Below are 19807 nucleotides of genomic sequence, written 5' to 3' on the forward strand. Positions count from 1 at the left end.
TTAAATTTTAAATACGTGAACACAGTAGAGAATGCAGAAGAATGACTGTTTTGTTCAGTCATGGAATTCTGTACAAAATAATTTCTAACAAAAATATCAGATTTTGGTCTGAGAGACAAAATCAACATCTACCTGTTTAGTCTTCATCAGCTAAGGCCTTTAGAATGGAACAAGTACCATTTGTTAATACATGTTAATAGTGAAGGATTTTTGTTTTTGTTTTTTTCTTTTATTAGGTTGGAACATGGATGGACCTGTGGCACTGTCTGCAGCAGGCAGCTGCTGCCATCTAATGTTTAGACATTTGAGTTTTTCCACTTCTTTTCTTTCCAAAATTGCTATAGCTTATAATTTTGAAATGATCTTCAGTTAGTTCATCATCAGCCACCCAGTCTCATCTCCATGTGTTCAAAGCGTTCATGTCAGATGTTATACAAAAAAAAGTACTGCACAGTCCTCTTAGATCTCCAACATCCAGTTAAATCCTATCAATGTTCACATATTACACAGACACACAGAACAATATTTTATCTCAGGGATTCCCTTTAGATGCAAATAAAGGGTTTCATTTCCAAATGAATTGTAGGCCTAATATGTGAAATTCTTTAGTCAGCATTTCAAAAGATATATAACATTACTCCCAGGGTCCAGAATTGACCTTTTTGTCTATGAACCAAATGGCTAGTGAATGTTCAAATTTCACCAGTCATAATAGATTACCCACGGCGTTGTGTTGGTGGTACTTGCAGCAACCTATGTTAAGGGCCTGCCCAGGGGTGGAGTAAAACTGCCGACCTTCGCCTTGGGAGTCCGACAAGTTAACCACTGCACCAAGAAAACTAGCTCCCTTGGTATTTTACCAGCATTTGGGTGGTGCTAATTTTGGACCCTGCATATTACTTAAATAAAATGTAATGTATTAGATTATAAAATAATCTCAATCACATAAAGAAGGTGTTCATGAGAAAGTAGTCAAAATAAATTCAGTGACTTGGATCAGAGTCAGACTGCACAGACTTTCACCAAAACATTCCGAAATTTTAAAAGTAGGCTAATGTTATTGAAGTTATGTATGGTGTGGTGTCAGATATGATATTTCACTTCCATGGGGGCTAAATACGCATCTGAGTAGCCTACTGTTGATCTTTGTTTTTGAGCGTTACATTGCACTCACATGCAGTTGAAATAACAGTTTTTAGATTTTGAGTGCACTGTAACTTTAACAGCAGAGAAGTCTCGCGAGAACCACATTGTGTCCTTCCTTACGTCACCGGATACTGGCTGTTCGACGCGGAATTTAGAAGGTACTTTTCTGCTTTTATTTAATCACTGAGTTTGATCAAAATACTGTATTCGCAGCAATAATTTGTTACTATTTAATATCGTGTTTATGTACCTTGTTGCCGAAATAAGCGTTTTTAACACGTTACGCTAACTTAACGTCACGCTGAAACCGACAGTACCAAATCTTGTCAAACCTTCGAAATAAGAGCACAATGTTTTGCGCGCCGTCGACTGAAAATATTTAGTTTTAGCTTCATAAGTTAGCCTCTTCGGTTAATACGAAAGCGCTTCGGACGAGCTTTGGTATGTTGATAAGATGCTAAAGATACATGTGTAACCATCAGAATGTATTTTTAAATAGTCCACGACAACAGTGTTGACGTTAGCAAAGCTATGGTAGCAGCTAGGCCTCGTTTAGAGGAAGCAGGCACCAGCTTGCTTTTATTTTCAAAAACGGCTTCATCTCAAGTGTCAAGTCTGCTAACGTTAGTTAGTTCAAGAACACCGGATGTTACAAATGTAGATTTTAGACTAACGTTAAGCACAGTGGAGTCCCTATATTAATTTTACTTTGCATTCATCATTAACGTTATTGGAATAATAGTAAGGAGATTACACTAACGTCACTTCTCACCATATCACTGACCAACTGCTAAGATAGACTGTGGATAATAATACACAAAATAGCGCTTTAGGGCTTTAGTGATTTAGTGATGTGATTTATTAAACTGCAGAAGAAAACTAATGATTGTTTTCTTTTTGTACTATCTAGCCCTGACATTGGATTCTCATTTGTGGAGGTGAGTTAAATTATGTAACATGATGTGCATTGTCCCCTGGTCCCATTCAGATTCATTTTTAAGAATAACAATGGAGTTTTCATAGCTGCCTAGAAGGTTAGGCCTACTACATATCGCAGAGCAGATGAAATTATGATCTTAACTCCCTCGTCTTTGGGGTCTGAACTGTATTCAGATTCAGATTATAGTTTTCACTGCATAATAGTAGTCTCTCCCCAGACTCAAAAATATTGCGTTGAATCGCTGCGCTGTGCATACTACATAATAAAGTCTGTGCCACTTTGCAGCCCCCGGCCGCTGCTGTTTTGAGGGGAGAACTGACAAGTCGTAGCACCAATGAGAGAGTGGTTCATTTAGTCTAGTCAGGTTGGGTGGGCGTGCCTGATCGTGACAGTCGTTACTGAGTGGAGGATTCCGGGGCAACCAATCACTGGCCAGGATTTCAACATCAGTTTGGAGTGAGCCGTGTCCCAGATGCAGCGTTTTTTTATTTTATTTTTTTATTTATTTATTTTCTTCCTGATCCCCCCCTATTTTCTCCCCAATTGTACTTGGACAATTCCCCCTGCTGCCCCGGTCGCTGCTCCACCCCCTCTGCCCATCTGGGGAGAGCCGTAGACTAACACCATGCTTCCTCCGACACCTGCGCAGTTGCCAGCCGCTTCTTTTCACCTGACAGCGGGGAGCTTCACCAGCAGGACGCAGCACATGGGAGGATCACGCTATTCCCACCAGTTCCCTTCCGCCTCGAACAGGCGCCCCGACCTACCAGAGGAGGCGCTAGTGTAGCGACCAGGACACATACCCTTAATCCGGCTTCCCACCTGCAGACACAGCCAATCATGCATATATGGACACCCGACCAAACCGGAGGTAACACGGGGGAGCAAGCCTCGTGTTGGTAGGCATGGAATCTACCACTACACTACCCGGAAGCCCCCAGATGTGTTATTATAAAACCCACTGGAGTTTTGGGCAGAACACGCCCTGCACCCGCCTACGCAGCAGGCAAGCGCCGGGATTGGCCAGGAGAGAGCCTTTTGACAGCTCAAATCTCAACCACACAGACACACACACACACACTCTCCGCCCACGGGTCATAGCGATTTCATTAACCAACTGAATTACTTTTGATAGCGGCCATTGAAATAAATGATGGGTCACGTACATTCCTTAATGTAATATATGAACGCTAATGTGGCTTCATTGGATCAATATCGCTCGACCATCCAACCAATATTAGACTTTTATTTATTTTAGTAAGTATGCTACCCCATTCCCTCTGCAAAATTAAACAAGATTTTTTTCCTAATCAGCTGTGCTAATGTTGACTGTGTGTTTCAGCGTAAACCCGACAGCAGTGATGACTCGTATTACAAACCATGGAAAGCTGCTCTTGCAGCGTCTACATCAGCAGCGAGAGATGGACTTCCTGTGTGACATAACCATAGCAGTGAGAGAAGTGGAGTTCAGAGCTCACCGCAACATCTTGGCCGCGTTCAGCAAGTACTTCTCCTCCCAGGCCGACAAGGGTCAAGAGGTCATGACGCTGGACCCTGACAAAGTCAGCCGGTATGCACTGGAGAAGCTGTTGGAGTTCGTCTACACAGGACAGATGAGCCTCAACAGGTAAAGTTGTAGTTAGGTATTGCGCACTGTAAAAAGATTAAACATATCATATGCATACAGACAGACAGTAGGCTATATTTTCCATTTGGTGGATCCCATTATCCAAGATTTGCTTTGATGCAACTTCACACTACGACTGATTTGGTGGATGGTCCCTCTATTACAGGGGTGGGCAATTATTTTTCCTGGGGGACCAGATGAGAAACCCAGATTGTTGCCGGGCATTTGCATTAGACCTCCTGGGCCAGGCAGGACCATGATGCGGGCCGGTTCTGGCCCCCGGGCCGCATAATGCCCAGGTGTGCTCTATTAGGACTGTATCCATCTATGTAGTGATCACATCCAGCTACAGGGATGGTTCACTTAGAGAGGGCCACAACAAAATGTCCTCGCTACCAGAGGGCCAGATTGTGACCGAGCACTTCCACCTGTAGCCTACTGTAACACCATCACTCCAAATTATAGCTACTAATTTGATGAAAAGGACTGGTAATGAAAGTTTATTATACCAACATTTATATTTTTCATATTCAAATTTACTAATTCTTCCACTCAGATGACACCAGAAACTTTTCTCTAGCTTTAAAACAGCCCGCTACAGCAATTTGATGGGGTACATCACCCAAATATGTGATATTAATCAGATTAGTAGTGGGCTGCCAGTTGCCCACCCCTGAGCTACACAGCTTTACCAGTCAAATCATGTATTTTTAGCTGCTTTGGGATTGCGTTTTATAATTTAAAACATAATAAAAATAAATAGAGATGCACCAATACTGATATCGGTCCGATACAGACTCAAATAGCTGGATCGGATATCGTGTCACTGGGCCGATCTGATATAGGAATGGATACCATTATTCTAATAACAATTCAGTACATTTATATCTATGTATTTATTTGTCACATTTTCTTTTACAAAGTTAGGAAAGCAATGTTTAGGTCAAGCCTCATGTTGCCTTACACATAAAAGAATGATCCCAGTCTCTTCCACGCAATGAGGCACCTTATTAATTAAACATTGGATCGGTACTCGGTATGGGCCAATACCCAAAGCCCAGTTATTGTTATTGGGACCGAAAAAGTCTGATTGGTGCATCCCTTAAAAAACCAAAATACAATTAATCTAAACTTTAGATTAATTGTATTTCTAAAGCTTGCTGTCGACCCCAATGATGGATGTACCGGCACTCTCCAAGCTTAGTAGGCTTCCCCCCGACATACACATACCCGATATGTGAAGCGCTTTGAGTACCTTGAAAAGCACTATATAAATGTTGTTGTTGTTATTGTTATTTATTATATTGTGCATTTTACACTTGTCAGGAACTGTTGTTCTGTTCATGAAACACTTCTGTAGCATAACAAGGAAGCCTGTACATTTGATTGCCTGCTGAGGGCCGTTCAGCCGTGGCAACAAGCTTGTTAAAGCATGGGTGTGGATCAAATGTTCAAATCTCAGTATCAACAGCAGTTAGTTAGGCAGCATTCACACCCAACACGCTTATTTGAGCTGCCAGCACCTTTCTGCAATTCATTCTCTATGTAAGGACGCGCTAAGCGCGCTCCTCTTTCAAGGAACGCACCTGCCGTTGGTGGCGTCTAGTTTTTTGGCGGAGCGCTCTGGGGGTTTTAAGCTGAAACATTTGGAGGAAAAGCGTGCCATTTGCCCGCAATGGAAGCGCTCTCGACATGATTTCTAAAGCGTTCACGCGCATCCTGTGTGAACGTCGCCTTAGTGTGTTATTTTATGCAATATGTAAATTTCCATCAATGTCCTTGGTTTCAGTAACAGACTGGCAGCTGTGCGTAGAGCGGCGGTGTTCCTGGGAATGTCTGAGGCCACGCAGTATCTGGAGGAAAAACCCCACTGGACGGAGACAAGTGGGACGACCCAATCTGAGGCAGGGGACGAATCTCCCTCTTCTCCTGGTTTGTCTATCCCTCCTTCTCCCCCCAGTCCCGCCTCTGCCGCCAGCCCCAATACCCCGGTAAGATTTGCACCTCTCTCTATTGCTTCAGCGGTGGGTGAGGAGATGGAGAAAGATGGAGAGAGGGAAGAGGAAGACAGAAGTGATGAAGATTATACTCCTACACCTGCAAAGAGTGCTGGTAGAGGACGGGGCAAGAAGAGAGTGAGAAAGCCAAAGATACCCTTCGGTGACCAGGCGCCGTCCGGCAGCACGTCTGAAGGCATGCCCAAGACTCTGGCCTCCAGAGGCAGGGGGAGGGGCCGGGGGAGGCCCAGGGGGAGGGGCAGAGGGAGGGGGAGAGGCGCGGGTAAGACCGAGGATAAGACCGAGGATGTTGTGTTGGAGGATTCTGACACGAGCATGAAGGACGGAGACATGTCTGCAGACTGGAGCCCCTCGATGGAAGGTGTTAAGGAAGGAGAGATGTCTCCAGACGGGAGCCCCTCGATGGAAGGTTTGAAGCAAGGAGACGTGTCTCCAGACTGGAGCCCCTCACAGGAAGGCGCGAAGGAAGGAGACATGTCTGCAGACTGGAGCCCCTCGCATGAAGGCATGAAGGAAGGAGGCATGATGGAAGGAGACATCTCAGCAGACTGGAGCCCCTCGCACGAAGGCTCCCCGGCCAAGAGAGCACGAATGAGCAGAGGACGTGGGAGGGGTCGAGGTAGAGGGAGGGTCAGGTGGAGTAAGAGGTCGAGCAACCTGGAGGGGGAGGAGGGCGAGTCCGGGAAAAAGAAAGTATTAGAAAAAGAAAAACTCGAGTGCATCGAGTGCAACAGATTGTTTCCAGAGTCAACTAGCTTGCGCAGACACATGAAAATCCATAATGGACTGAAGCCGTTCAATTGCATCTTCTGCTCCAAAAGCTTCAGACAACAGACTCAGCTGAAAACACACCTGCGCATACACACAGGTGAGTGGATAATGAGCACGTTTGTGGGAAGTAACTAGCCTATATTGCATTTATTATAGCAATAATAGCAGAGAGAGCTTTCTTCACTGAGATTCTGGGTCCCGCAGTGCTGCAGTCGGTACGAGAGGACCTTACACAGAAGATTACACCTGATCTAGTCATTAGCCTATCATAACACCGCAGATTACAGCTGCTCTAGTCATCGGCCTATCAGAATACTTTGAATTTTTTGAAGCAAAAGATACCCACCAATGACAGGGAGAGAGAAATCAGTGGTATGTTTGATTTTTCATTAAGAGAAAGCACTGCTGATTTGATACAGTTGCATATGAGTATTGTATCTGTTTCACATTTTTAGGATTGATACTCATAGATACTATCGATACCTGTTGCAAATGAGTGTTGTATCCGTTTCACATTTTTAGTATTGACTTTTATCAATACTATGGATACATTTGACAACCCTACTCGCTAGATATATAAATATTGGTTTGCAGGCATCTAGTAGGGCTGAATATCACATTTAGCTCCTTATTTTTTTTTTCTAATAATTAATAAAAGCAAGGCCACCATACAAAAACAGGCCAACATGACCTAAGTACCTATAATCATAGTAAAGATGGATATTATGGCTTTTCTACAACAATTACCAATACCAACCAACTAGGGGTGTCACAATATATCGTCCCACGAAATTTCGCGATAGTAAAACGTCACGATATGTATCGTTGAGATGAAATCTCATATCGTGAAAAAAAAAAAAAAAAAAAAAAAAATTTTTTTTTTTTTTTTTTTCAAAAGTAGACAAAGAAACGTCTTTGTTTGTTGAAGTTCAATGTGTGGAAAGTAGTTCAGTTGAACAAGTCTCTGAAGAGACACGAGAAGTTATACAGGAGAGAAACCATTCAATTGAGTTTCTGGCAAAACTGTTTACTTGACAGGAAAAACTGAAGATGCATAAAAAATAGACTAAGAAAAGTCTTGTTGTTTGAGTTTGAAGAAAAACTGAAGATGCATAATGAGAATTTATACTGCTGAGAAACCTTTTAGTTCAAAGTAAATCTAAGTGACGGTGTAACTCATTCTATTTCAAGATAAGCCTTATCTCCAATCTCATGTTTTTTCTAGTTGTTATTGTAATAACAATTTCCCACAACAGCATGTTTTGTATTTGTGCATTTCAAATAAAATACTACTTTTCCAGTCATTTATTGTCATTATTCAAGTTTAAAAAAATATTGTTAAAATCGTATCGTATCGTATCGTTATCGTGAACCCAGTATCGTGATACGTATCGTATCGTGAACTGAGTGTATCGTGACACCCCTACAACCAACACATGTACACTCAATTGAAATACAAGATGGTGACAGAGAGGAGGAAAGATTGCTAAGCAATAATTAACATGGAAGACAATTCCATCTTTGACAAAGCATGTATAGATTAGGGATGGGCATCGAATTTTCGAATAATCGTTATTATCAAGGTCGACTTTTAGTATTGAAAGTCGAAATTCGAAAATAAATAAAAAATTTATTTTTTATTTATTTTTTATTATTTTTTTGTGAGTGAAATGTTGCATTGTCTCCCCTGATTCTAAGTACCGTATAGTCGAATCGCTTGGTTTGAGCAAGTAAAACAATTTTTATAAGCATTTTAAGCAACGTTTATGGAAAAATGAATGGCGGATGAAATCCCATGAAGAGGGAGAGGGGGTGACTTTGGCACCCCTTTGGCACTCAGACCTGAGCCTACTAAATATTTAATGAACCACTCATGATTGTCAAAACTGTTTTTTATTTTCGAAAATGTCAATGTCATGTAACATGTTCTTTACTTCAGTGGTGCAATGCTTGTTTGAGCTAAAAATCCACAGCAGAAGCTTTTTCTATTAATTAATAAAGCCGTAGACTTAGAATCAGGGGAGACAATGCAACATTTCACTCAATTTTTTTCTTTTCTTTTTTTTTTACTTTTTTTTTTTTTTTTTTTTCGAATTTCGATTAAAAGTCGACTTTGGCCAGCGAATTTCGAATAGTGTTTTTGCTAGAAATGCCCATCCCTAGTATAGATGGGCCTTTTGTGTCAAATGAATTATGCACGGCCACGGAATTAAACATGCATCATTTTATTTGGGTGAATGAAGTCCCACTGTCTCTAAAATGAATTATCCTGTCTCTTTCTCCATTTTCTCTCTTAGGAGAGAAGCCGTTCGCCTGCTCGCAGTGCGACAAGTGTTTTGCTCAGAAGTGCCAGCTGGTGGCTCACTGCAGAATGCACCATGGGGAGGAGAAGCCATACACCTGTGAGCGCTGCGGCCTGAAGTTCGCCACCTCCTCCAACTTCAAAATACATGTCAGGTACTTGAGCTGCATTCAGAATACATCATATCTTACCTGTATTATAGTTTTGGGAGTTCGCATCCCTTACTGTGTGTGTGTGTGTGTGTGTGTGTGTGTGTGTGTGTGTGTTACAGACTGCACAGCGGGGAGAAACCTTATGTGTGTGACGTCTGCGGTCAGGCGTTCGCCCAAGTGAGCACGCTGACCTATCACAAGCGACGACACACGGGAGAGAAACCGTACCAGTGTGATCTGTGTGGCATGTCTTTCTCTGTCTCCTCCTCTCTCATCACACATGCACGCAAACACACGGGTAAGACATGTTTTTACACATTTATTAACTCATTAACGTGTTTTTACGTCAATTCGTGTTTTCACCGCCATGCGATAGATGGCGCTCTTGGCCACCTTATGAAGTGCTACTTCACTCCGAAAGTCACCCAGAAGCCAGAGTTATTGTCCCACAAAACCAGCCAGCAGAAAAAGCAACAATCTCCCTTCGGGAAAAAGCTCCATAAAACAGCTCCAGCCTGGTGCCTCAAAGTGCTGCAACAAACAGCTTTGCTCGGGCTCGACGCGCTGTCAGACGGACTCGTGACAGTCACTCAAAGCTGAAGGATTTCACCAGACGCTGGTAAACGCACACAAATCACTTCTCCTGTCCGGTAGATTAGTAGTCCGCTTTGTGAACCCTCACATCGTGTACATTTTAGCCGTCAGATATGCCCCCAGACCTCCACACATTGAGCTCCAGAAGCCCCAGCCCCATGGGCAAGATGAGAGTGTGACCCACCACGTCCACTCTCTGAGTGCGGCGTGAATCTCTCCCTCGCTCCGCTACACAAAAAGGAATTTTTCTCAGCTTTCTGGGGAGAGGACGAAACGACCTACATTCAAGTGTCAACTAAAGAACCGAAGAAGGCAGAAACTAACTTTTTCCCCCCATGAAAGTAGAGGCTCTCTTCTTTCTTTTGAGATATTCGGTGTTTACATAGTCACAGAAGAAAATATTCTGTGGATCAACATCCATGATTATGTATTTAATGTGCTGAACTAAAACTTTATTCATTGGAATCAAACAGACATTCAGCTCTTTGGCAGGGCAAACTCATTTCCCCCCACCAGCTACAGATAGTGGTTGGGACATTTTCAAATTCACCTGCTACTTTACCTGTTTGATCAGCTGGTTTGATTTTACCCCGGTGCTGGGCCAGCGGCCCTGCCAGGGTCATAAGATGGAAAAGTCTGGTCAGTCAGTCACGGATGTTTAGCGAGTTTAGTGGGAAAAGGGCCGTACCTAAGGATAGGAAGGTGCTAGAGAGTCAGGATTCGAGGGGTGTGAAGGATTAGTGGCTGGGTGGTGTTGGGGGGCGGCGGGGGCATAGGGAGAGATATAGTTGGTAGAGAGATGATTTGAGGGCTTGGTAGGTGGAGTGGCTAGGGGAATATGGGTGGTGGGGGGTGGCATAGGGGGAGTGGTGCCATGGTCTTACAGTTTTGCATTTGTTAAAACAGAAAAGCAGCTCCAATTAAATCATGTTTAGTTACCTGCTAAAGTGGCCTGAAGCCAAAAACCAGCTTCTAGTTTGTGGCAGTGCCAGGTGGTTAGTAATTTCACTCTGCTCAACACTGTTATTCTTAATTCAAGAAGTCCTTCTTCATTACAGAACAATATTGAATATATTCTGAATATGCCTTTGCTGTCTGTGTTTTGAGTGTTTTTTGTGCTTGTGTTCCAGGTGAGACTCCATACAAATGTTCTCACTGTACAGTGAGTTTTGTAACCTCTTCTGAACTGAAGAAACACATGAACAAGCTCCACGCAGGTGAGCCTCCTCATCCCAGTTCAACATGAAGTCTTTCAGCGTTGGGTGGTGATGCGTTACAGTAATCATATTACTAGTCCCAGTAATGAGTAGTGTAATAAACTACAACTTAAGTCATATTAGTTATCAATACAAAAATAGCTGTTCTTTTGGTTATCACCCGCACTAAATATCAAATTGAAGTTAATCTCGCCACACTTTAATTGGAGAGGGAATAGCGTGGCGCAAAGCGGGCGAGACCTCGAGGGGAAACCAACGAGGTACGGTAGAAATGAGCGATGAGGACGAGGCACGGTAGGCTAGAAAGCACAAAACCACCCACCATCCCTCACAGTTTGTTTTATTCTTGATCAGTTGTCCTCTCAGTTGATGCAGGCATGCAGTAAGATAGCTTAGATGAGAAATGGCAGTAAAAGTTTACTTTCTTTGGGTGGAAGTATTTTCAATACTTCGATTTTCATCAAGCAAAAGGATGACAAGTACATTGGACATCAATTTGGTGTAAGATACAGTCAACATATTTGGTGATGTAAGGTTGGTAATTTACAAAACGGATAGTTCCGGTCCTTGATTATGATTGAATACGTTTGAAGCTGTTGTAAAATACTATAAACACACCCCTGTGACCGCATCACAGTATCACTGTGCCAAACAACGTCTGTGTTGCTGCGTCTGTATGTTGCTTGGCAACCATTCTGCTAAATGTCACGGCTGAAGGACTTAGCCCAAGAATCATTATTTGTTATCAATATTACATTATTTTTTGTTTCTGTGTTTATTTATGAAACTTTGCCAGGTATATGTAGTAACGCTTTTATAAAAGCAATAAGCCTTGTGAGGCTGTGATTTACACAACAGCTATGGGGGTTTTATAGCCTAGGTAAACCCAGCCACCACGTGACCTGCTCTCTCAGTTCCCAGTCACACATAGTGACTGAGAACAGGTCTGAGAGCAGGTCACGTGGGGGATGGGTTTACCCAGGCTAGGGGTTTTAGGCATTCCGCTTTGCATCGTGCTTAAGAACGCCTCTTAACTGTTGTACAATTCACTGTAAACCATGACCTGCTGGGGCTTATTGCTTTAATAACAGTGTAATAAATAACTGATCATATGGAATAATATGTCAAGCAATAATATTAGTTTTGAAATGAGTACGGTAATAAGTACCGTAAATTCCGGACTATAAGCCGCGGCTTTTTTCCCGTTTTTTGGCCCCTGCGGCTTATATAACGGTGCGTCTTATCTATGGATTTTTTCAGAAAAAAAAAAAAAAATACAAATAAAATCTCTCTTTTTTAGCACTCTTTCTAACTATAAATCCACTTCTGTTTTAATTTCCTCTCTTGCCCTCTTTTCACCACACCGCGGACACTGTGTGCACTGTAAAAATAAACAACGGTGGTGTTGTGTTATGTTGTTTTGTTGAAATGTTACGGTAATACGGTAAATGGGAGCTTCCTCAAACAGCCATCTCTTTCCCGACAATCCCCTCTGTGCGTGACCACTTACATATGGTAATTACGGTAAGCAAACGGCCACTCGGCCATCAACTCCCTCCCCCGACTACCAGGAGAAAATCACAAACTTCGGCGAATTCACACAAAGGAAGATCAAGGAATATTCCATCGAACCGGAGCAGATCATAAATATGGATGAAGTGCCTTTGACGTTCGACCTGCCACTCACTCGGACTGTTAACAAGAAGCGCCCTGGAGGATTCTTTCACCAAAAAAAAGCTTTGCTCGTTCTCGACAGCATGAGAACGAGCAGTAGAAGCAACACTCTCACTTACCATGGGGAAGGTACGCAGAAATTCACACGACGCAGCTTTCAAGTTGAAAGCAGTCAATCTCGCATTAAAAGAGGGAAACAGAGCAGCCGCGCGTAACCTGGGCATCGATGAGTCAATGGTGAGGCGTTGGACGGTGCAGCAGGAGGAACTGTCTCAGCACGGAATATTATAGGAGTGTGAAAACATCCACAATCACCAACGGGTTCCAAAACGCTGGACTGCTGCGGGATGAAGAGGATGACGCCGCCACAGCTGGCGCTGAGGGCCGTCAGAGGTTTCAGAGGCTGTTCGATGCCGACAGTGATGAAGAGGAGTTCGTTGGTTTTGAGTGACAATGAAGGAGAGAGGAGAGTGGTTGACGAAGCCACCCTGAACCTGTTCGTTTCCGACACTGAAGATGAGGACTTTGGTGGTTTCAGTACGCAGGAAGAAGAGGAAGACGAGGATTAGTGACTTGACTTCTCTGGTTACAGGTTTGCTGCACATATAGCCTATTGTTGTGTGATTTTGTCTGGGGATTAGTGACCTGACTTTTGTTTTGTTTTGTTGAAATGTTAATAAATGGGAGCTTCCCCAAACAGCCATCGCTTTCCCGACATTCCTCTCTGTGCACGAACCCTTTCATATGGTAATTAAACATCAAAACACCCGCGGCTTATAGACCGGTGCGGCTTATAGAAGAAAAAAATAGTCAATTTTGGTCCCGCGGCTTATAGACCGGTGCGTCTTATAGTCCGGAATTTACGGTAGTATAGTTCTTACATTGTGTGTCCCATGGGATCCTCACAGCACTTCAGTTTTTTGGCATTGTGAACAGCAAGGCTACAATGCTGAGAGCTTGGCATTTGTTGACTGAGTGTGAAGTTACTAGCAGTTCAAAATATTCCAGCTTTTTACAAAAAACAGCACTCTTCTTTCTCATAGCAACAGCAGGCAGCGCCACCGGTGTTGCAGGTACAAGTTGAAAAAGAGGAGCCCAGTGGACACAGAGGCTAAATTGTTTCAGGTGTTAGATTTGTAGACATTCTATGTAAAAAGTGAGGGAGAGTGGAGGTGCTGATTTTCCAAAAGGTTCCCTCTAGTCCCGGGAAGATGCGATTGAGATTGAGACCATTGAAGTAGAGATTGAGAGCATTGAAGATGAGATTGAGAGCATTAAAGCGATAGTTCAGTTTGTTTGAAGTAGGCTCCTGTGAGGTACTTGCATACAATCAGTGTACTGGGTAAAGCACTCTGGACCCATCGCGCACCGTGTATCGAGATCCGGCACTCTCAATGCATCAGGCTCAGAGCTGTTTCCCTGTAGCTGTGGGGGTCAGCTACTAAAACGTAACTTAGCCACCTAAGAGAACGCCCACTTAAACAAATCAATATCAGTCTACGCTCTATTTTTTAAATTTTCAGCGTTTTACTTTACCGTCAAACAGCCCTCTCATTTGGCACTACAATTTCTCTGCACCGCACAACTACTGTATTCCTCCACCAAATGCCTGCACAGCGCCGCGGGGCTGGACTACTCTACTACTACTTACTACTACTTGAAGTATGCACTGTGCAGCATGGTGGTACTGACTGTGGTTGTGTTTGTGCAGAGGGGAACCCCGGGGTGCAGTGTCTGCTGTGTGGCAACAGGTTTGCCAGCGTGAAGAACATGATGAAACATCAGAAGAGGGCTCATGCCGACGAAGAGAGGCAGCACAAGGAGAGAGCCAGGGCCGGTGAGCTTTAGCACATCGTGTGTGTGTGTGAGTGTGAGTGGGAGAGAGAGCGACTGTGTTCATGTTTCATGTCATTTTACATTAATTGAAAATCTCTTGACACTATCATAACAGAGTTGTCCCGGTAGCAGTATTTTGACTTCAACACTAATACTAAGTTTAATATCTAAGAATTAAATACTGCTATGCAAAATATTTCCAGATAGAATTCTTTAGCAGGCTGCTATGTCTCCCTCTCCTCCCAGTAGGCACTGCAGTGCACTTGTTGTCTCAGTCCCTTGTCCCAGACACACCCACTTTTTAACAGTCAAATCAAATTCCTCCCAACGCTATGTCCCGCCTACCGATGCTGTTTCTGCTGCTGCCCAATACTCACACATGCGTGTTTCAACAATGATAGACTTCTACTACTACTTCTTCTTCCTCATCTTCGTCTTCTTCTCCTCCTCTGTATGTATCTGGAGGTGCTTGAGGAACAGATTTGGTGAAACTATCATACATTTCTAAAATTCAACATAGAATTCAATGTTAGTATCAACAGTATCAAGGTGTGTATGTGTGAGCGACCATGTCTATGTTTGGTTTTACTGTGTTCATTTTACTGTTCTTACTGTTTAACATTTCAGTTTGAAAACTAATGTGTGGAAATGAATGGTAGCACATTTCACCATCTCCTTGTTTGATAACTCAGTGCTTTTCTGTGTGTGTGTGTGTGTGTGTGTGTGTGTGTGTGTGTGTGTGTGTGTGTGTGTGCACGTGCGTCTGCGTGTGTGCGTGCACACAGTCATGCTCCTGGCTTCGACCCAGCCAGTTGCCATCATCCAGAGCAAACTCTCCCAACACAGTAAAGGCTTGGTTTCCATCTCTGGCGTGGAGCCTCACAACCCCGAACCGGCCACGCCCAACCCCAGAACCACAGTGGCCGCTGCTGCGGCTGCCGTTGCCGCCGTGCGAGGCTTCAAGACTGAGCCCGACCACCCCGCCGTCACCAGCTCCAACCAGGTGACCCAGGTGACCTTTGCACCCGACCACCCTGCCATCACCAACTCTAACCAGGTGACCCAGGTGACCTTTGCACCCGACCACCCCGCCATCACCAGCTCCAACCAGGTGACCCAGGTGACCTTTGCACCCGACCACCCCGCCATCACCAGCTCCAACCAGGTGACCCAGGTGACCTTTGCACCCGACCACCCCGCCATCACCAGCTCCAACCAGGTGACCCAGGAGACCTTTGAACCCGACCAGGAGCCTCAGACCATCAACTCTGACACCCTGCACGCCCTGGTGGAGCAGCTGCGGCCTTCGCCCACCCATAACCTGCAGCAGATCGTCATCATCAGGACCGTGGACGAGGGCGGGCACAGCGCTCCTCAACAGTGAGAGCTGAGCCCCCTCCCATTTCAACCCATGTGACCCATGCTCACTCACACTCAGGCTTGTATAGAGTACTGCAGGGATGACAAATTTTTGTAGGATTTATCCAGAAATCGCCACCATTGGGTTCTTCAGTGGAAAAATCAATGGGGTTTTAAAATGAGGATTTCACTTAAATGCATAAAAAGGTCTGTGGTTAACAAAGGTTTATGGGAACACGAATATGCGTTCAGCATGATACTCTTTAACAAATGTGAATAACTTTTATGCCTTTTGAAGCATTTTCTAAAAATCGCGTTTAAAGAAAAACGCATTTACGTTCCAAAAGTCATAAAAGTTATTCACGTTTGTGAAGATTATCATGTTGAACCCAGATTCGCGTTCCAATAAACTTTTGTTAACCACAGACCTTATTTTATGTGAAACCACCATGTTAAATCCCATAGACTTTTCCACTAAAGAACCCGGAAGTATACTTCCGGACTCATTCCTGCGGCTCTCTATTCTATAAAAATACAAGGGGCACTAAGGAATCTGTGATTTGACTGACATCTGTCAGTGACCAGTAGGAACTACGGTCAAATTGTATTTGGATAGTCTGGCTACAGAGAGTCTAGAGTATTTGTAACATTTCAACAGCTTATTCATTGACATTCAACAACTGTTTAACAGATTAATGTATATTTGACAATTCATGAACATACCCACATATTACACTAGGTGCAGGTGTGTGGAACGGGAAGCAAACGGAATCTGTTTGTGGAATCTCATCTAATAAGCTGTTAAAACAATCTACCGACAAAATTAATTGTTGAATGTCAACTAATCAGAGCCGAGATCCAGCGGAAACGTCTTCTAGTGAAGAGCTAATATACATGTATCACCCGGCTAAATACTGCTTTGGCATTTGCTTTTTTTTTTGGTGGGAGTATTGAAAATCCAATAGGTGTTGGTGGTTTGTTGCATAACGGAGTACAAGCCAGAAAATTAGTTTTGAAAGGCAGAAATCTCAGTGCCTAGTGAAGTAATTGTTGAGTAATTAGGTGGGTTTCCATCCACCTGTTTAATACGCATTTTCAATTGCCGCATTAAAAAAACTAAGTGAAAACGTGGCAAAATTTAACCAAACCTTGAAATATCAAAAAGAAAAAAAGCTTGAGGAAGGTGGAAAAGTTGGAGTATTGATAAAGGGTAAATGCGACTAAGTGCATTGGAAACAGATTAAGCAAATCTTTAACCAAACTCAATCCAAAAACCATGCAGTTTTAACGGAAGAAGACTGCAGGATAACAGGTGACATTGATTTTATTCACTTGCAGTAACTACTCCGTGGATTATATATATGCCAAATTGAAGAGTGGCGCCTGGTAATCAAGAAACTTTAATGTTGTAGATATTTTTCATAGCACTCGCACGACAACGGCACACACAGGTATGTGTGGCAGATCAGCAGAGGCAGACAGCAGTGTGCTCACCAAGCTTTCCATCAAGTTTTTGTCCTGGATGTTTTCTCTTTAACTTTACCTCACATTTATCCACGTTATTTCGTTGCGCCTCCTCTTCACCGACTCCTTAAATATTCGCATAACAGTGGTGGATGGAAACGGACATAATTTCTCATTTTCTTTTGCTGACTTTCTGAAAATTCTGTGAAAATTTGTGATACACTTGGATGGAAACCCAACTATTGGTATTGGTCATTCTAGTTAGATTGAAGAATCAACTCTAATAGCAAAGAAAAGTTGCATTTAGATTTTATTTTAATGTGAATGGAAGGGAATGTGTAGAAAGACTGTCCTATGTGAAATATCCTTCCTCAAGTCCCAACACAATTTTGTCTTATATTGTTTTAGTCTTTTTTTTACACGGTAATACATGTTTGTTGTTTAATCTGTTTGACTTGTGATGGTGGTTTTATTAACATCTTCCAGTAGCCATGTTGATGCATACCAAGCTATTTGTTTGCGAGATGTAAATGACTTGTCTTTTAAAAAAGTAGCTGTTTGAAGTCTCACTCTCTTATCAGAATGATTTGTGCTAAAATTTAGAAAATGTGCATAATATTGTTGATGCTCTCCTGCTTTCTTTACTCTTATAATTTTTTTTTAGGAAAATGGGTGTATCCCTTGTAATGGAGATGAAACAATAGGAAGTACTCAAAGTTCACCACTGTAAAAAATACATCAGGAAAATAAAATAAGTACAAAAAGGAAAAAAAAAAATGTATGAGTTTATCTTTACTTAATCGAGGTTATAGTCAAATTGTTAATTTGTAAAAAGAAAAAGAAATCTTCAAATGTGTCCTTTGTTCTGTATTTCCATTTGTCTTTCTTACAATTAGACACTGCCTATGACCTACAGTATGTGATTAAAAGCCTGATTGCTTCAACTGCAAGGCCAGGTTTGTATTGTCTCTACAGCTTCTTCAGGTAATATTTCTATTAGATATATCTAAATTTATGATGGGGGGGGGGGGGTTATATTCATAATATACATGACATATTTAATACTGTCTTTACAAATTGAACCCTGATACACAATAGATTTAAAAAGAATAAACCAGAGCCATGTAGATAGAAGAGTCCCGACATCTCCATTCATTCCAATGGACCAGTTTTTTACTCTCAAGAGTTCCAGGAAGTAAGGTCCTGGATTAAGCAGCACTGTGGAGTTGCAGCAGAATAGACAGTTTGTGTTGTACTCTGAAAGGGTCCCCCCCCCCCGGGCCTTGAATCAAATTGTATCAGCTTTATTTTAGCATGCAAAAGTAGCGCGAGACCCATTCCTGGCTGTTCATTGGCTAATGAGTCTCGCATTTTGGTCCTCTGCTGACGCCACTCTCTAGAGGACACTAGAATAAACAAGCTAATAAGACAATACTTTGAATTTGTTGAAGGTTAACAAAAAAAGAAAACTGAAACTGAAATATGAACTCTTATTTGGCAATGTCGATACATTTAATGAGAAGTTAGATAGGCCTATTTAGCGTTACTTCAGAACTGTGTCAACATGACATTGTTTGCATTCTCACGCATTTATTTTGAAAGGATAAACGTCCAACCAGGAAGTCGTTCTGTCTGCCCGGAAGTTGTATATTGTGTAAGTTTTCGCCAAGTCCCGCCCTATTCTGCCTCGTATTGGCTTACCCTGATTTTTTGTTTTTGTTTAGCCCTATCCCAACCAATCACCCCAATCCTCATGCCAATCATTACTCCCAAACCGGGTGCTTCGCTAGCGGATCTCGGAGCTAGAGGACGGCTATACTGCTACTAGCTTACTAGCCCTAGCCTAGCCGGCTAGGCTAGCTGGAGGCGGCAGGAAGGAAGTGAGCTCGGAGCCGACGTAGATGCAGGACAAAAAGGCCCGGGCGTCCGAGATTGCTATGCTAGCTGCTGTTTTGTTGTTCGCTAGCTTGTCACGGTGTTTGGCTTCAGCGTGGTAAGAAGAAAAAGGTTAGTAACGCGTTACCACTGAATTCTGAAAACAACCGATTTTTCACGGTGGTAGTTAGTAGCTAGTAAGACTGTTCCCATGAAAGTTACACCATGAATTCTATACATTATGGTAGCGTTATAACTTTTATTATTTTTATTGTTATAAACATGTATTTTTTTTTAAATAACATGCATGCATGGTGGGCTGCATAGATATACAGAAGAAACATAGCGTTAATACCAGTAGCGGCTGGTGCATTTTTGTCCAGGGAGGGCTATACCAAATAGACACTGCATGTAATAGGCCACGCCCATCACGGGGGAAGAGCTCCGTTCATTTCCACACACCAGCATCATTTTCCTTGAATTAAACATAGCTAAAAGCTGTCACGTGGTGGGCTGCGCAGACAACAAATGTAAAAAAATCATCAGTTAAAATTCTTTTGTACTCCTGAGCAAAACAAGGAAGCCATTGAGAATTGGCGAGAAGAAAAATGTGGATCTAGGTGTCAAGAAGTAAGTTGGAGTGTTCATCTTCCGTATCTTCCTTTTGGTGCAACACGCAACCCAGAGCCGCAGAAGAGTTCCGACATCTCCATTCACTCCAATGGACCAGTTTTTTTCCAGGAAGTAGAAAGTGGAACTCTTGAGTAAAAAAAACAGCACTGTCGAGTTGCAGCAAAATAGACAGTTTGTGTTGTACTTTGAAAGGGTTTTT

General features: G+C 42.8%; 2 protein-coding genes across 3 annotated transcripts in view; both read left to right on the top strand.

Annotated features, from left to right (window-relative positions):
- Positions 1 to 2060: 2060 nt before the first annotated feature.
- On the top strand, positions 2061 to 17924 carry mynn (myoneurin). The gene is made up of 9 exons (XM_083631901.1): positions 2061 to 2084; positions 3429 to 3713; positions 5503 to 5645; positions 5736 to 6599; positions 8800 to 8959; positions 9076 to 9254; positions 10681 to 10767; positions 14153 to 14278; positions 15063 to 17924. Exons 2-9 carry the CDS (start codon positions 3448 to 3450, stop codon positions 15659 to 15661), a joined length of 2424 nt encoding a protein of 807 aa, XP_083488027.1. The 5' UTR covers positions 2061 to 2084; positions 3429 to 3447; the 3' UTR covers positions 15662 to 17924.
- A 1025-nt stretch (positions 17925 to 18949) lies between these two features.
- The window catches only part of LOC310771951 (uncharacterized protein), a 48452-nt gene continuing 47594 nt past the window's right edge, over positions 18950 to 19807 (top strand). For both annotated transcript variants that reach the window (XM_083631957.1, XM_083631958.1), the window contains exon 1: positions 18950 to 19107. The gene's annotated coding sequence lies outside the window, so the exon portion shown is untranslated. The remainder of the gene's footprint in view (positions 19108 to 19807) is intronic.

This window comes from Poromitra crassiceps, assembly GCF_964638095.1.
Source record: "Poromitra crassiceps genome assembly, chromosome: 2".
Lineage (NCBI taxonomy): Eukaryota > Metazoa > Chordata > Actinopteri > Beryciformes > Melamphaidae > Poromitra > Poromitra crassiceps.

Excerpts from the sequence above, each read along its gene's own strand:
- mynn (XM_083631901.1), top strand. The coding sequence starts at position 3,448 with ATGACTCGTATTACAAACCATGGAAAGCTGCTCTTGCAGCGTCTACAT. Across the intron at positions 6,600-8,799 it reads ACACCTGCGCATACACACAG|GAGAGAAGCCGTTCGCCTGC; the intron begins GTGAGTGGATAA and ends TTTCTCTCTTAG. Across the intron at positions 9,255-10,680 it reads ACATGCACGCAAACACACGG|GTGAGACTCCATACAAATGT; the intron begins GTAAGACATGTT and ends CTTGTGTTCCAG.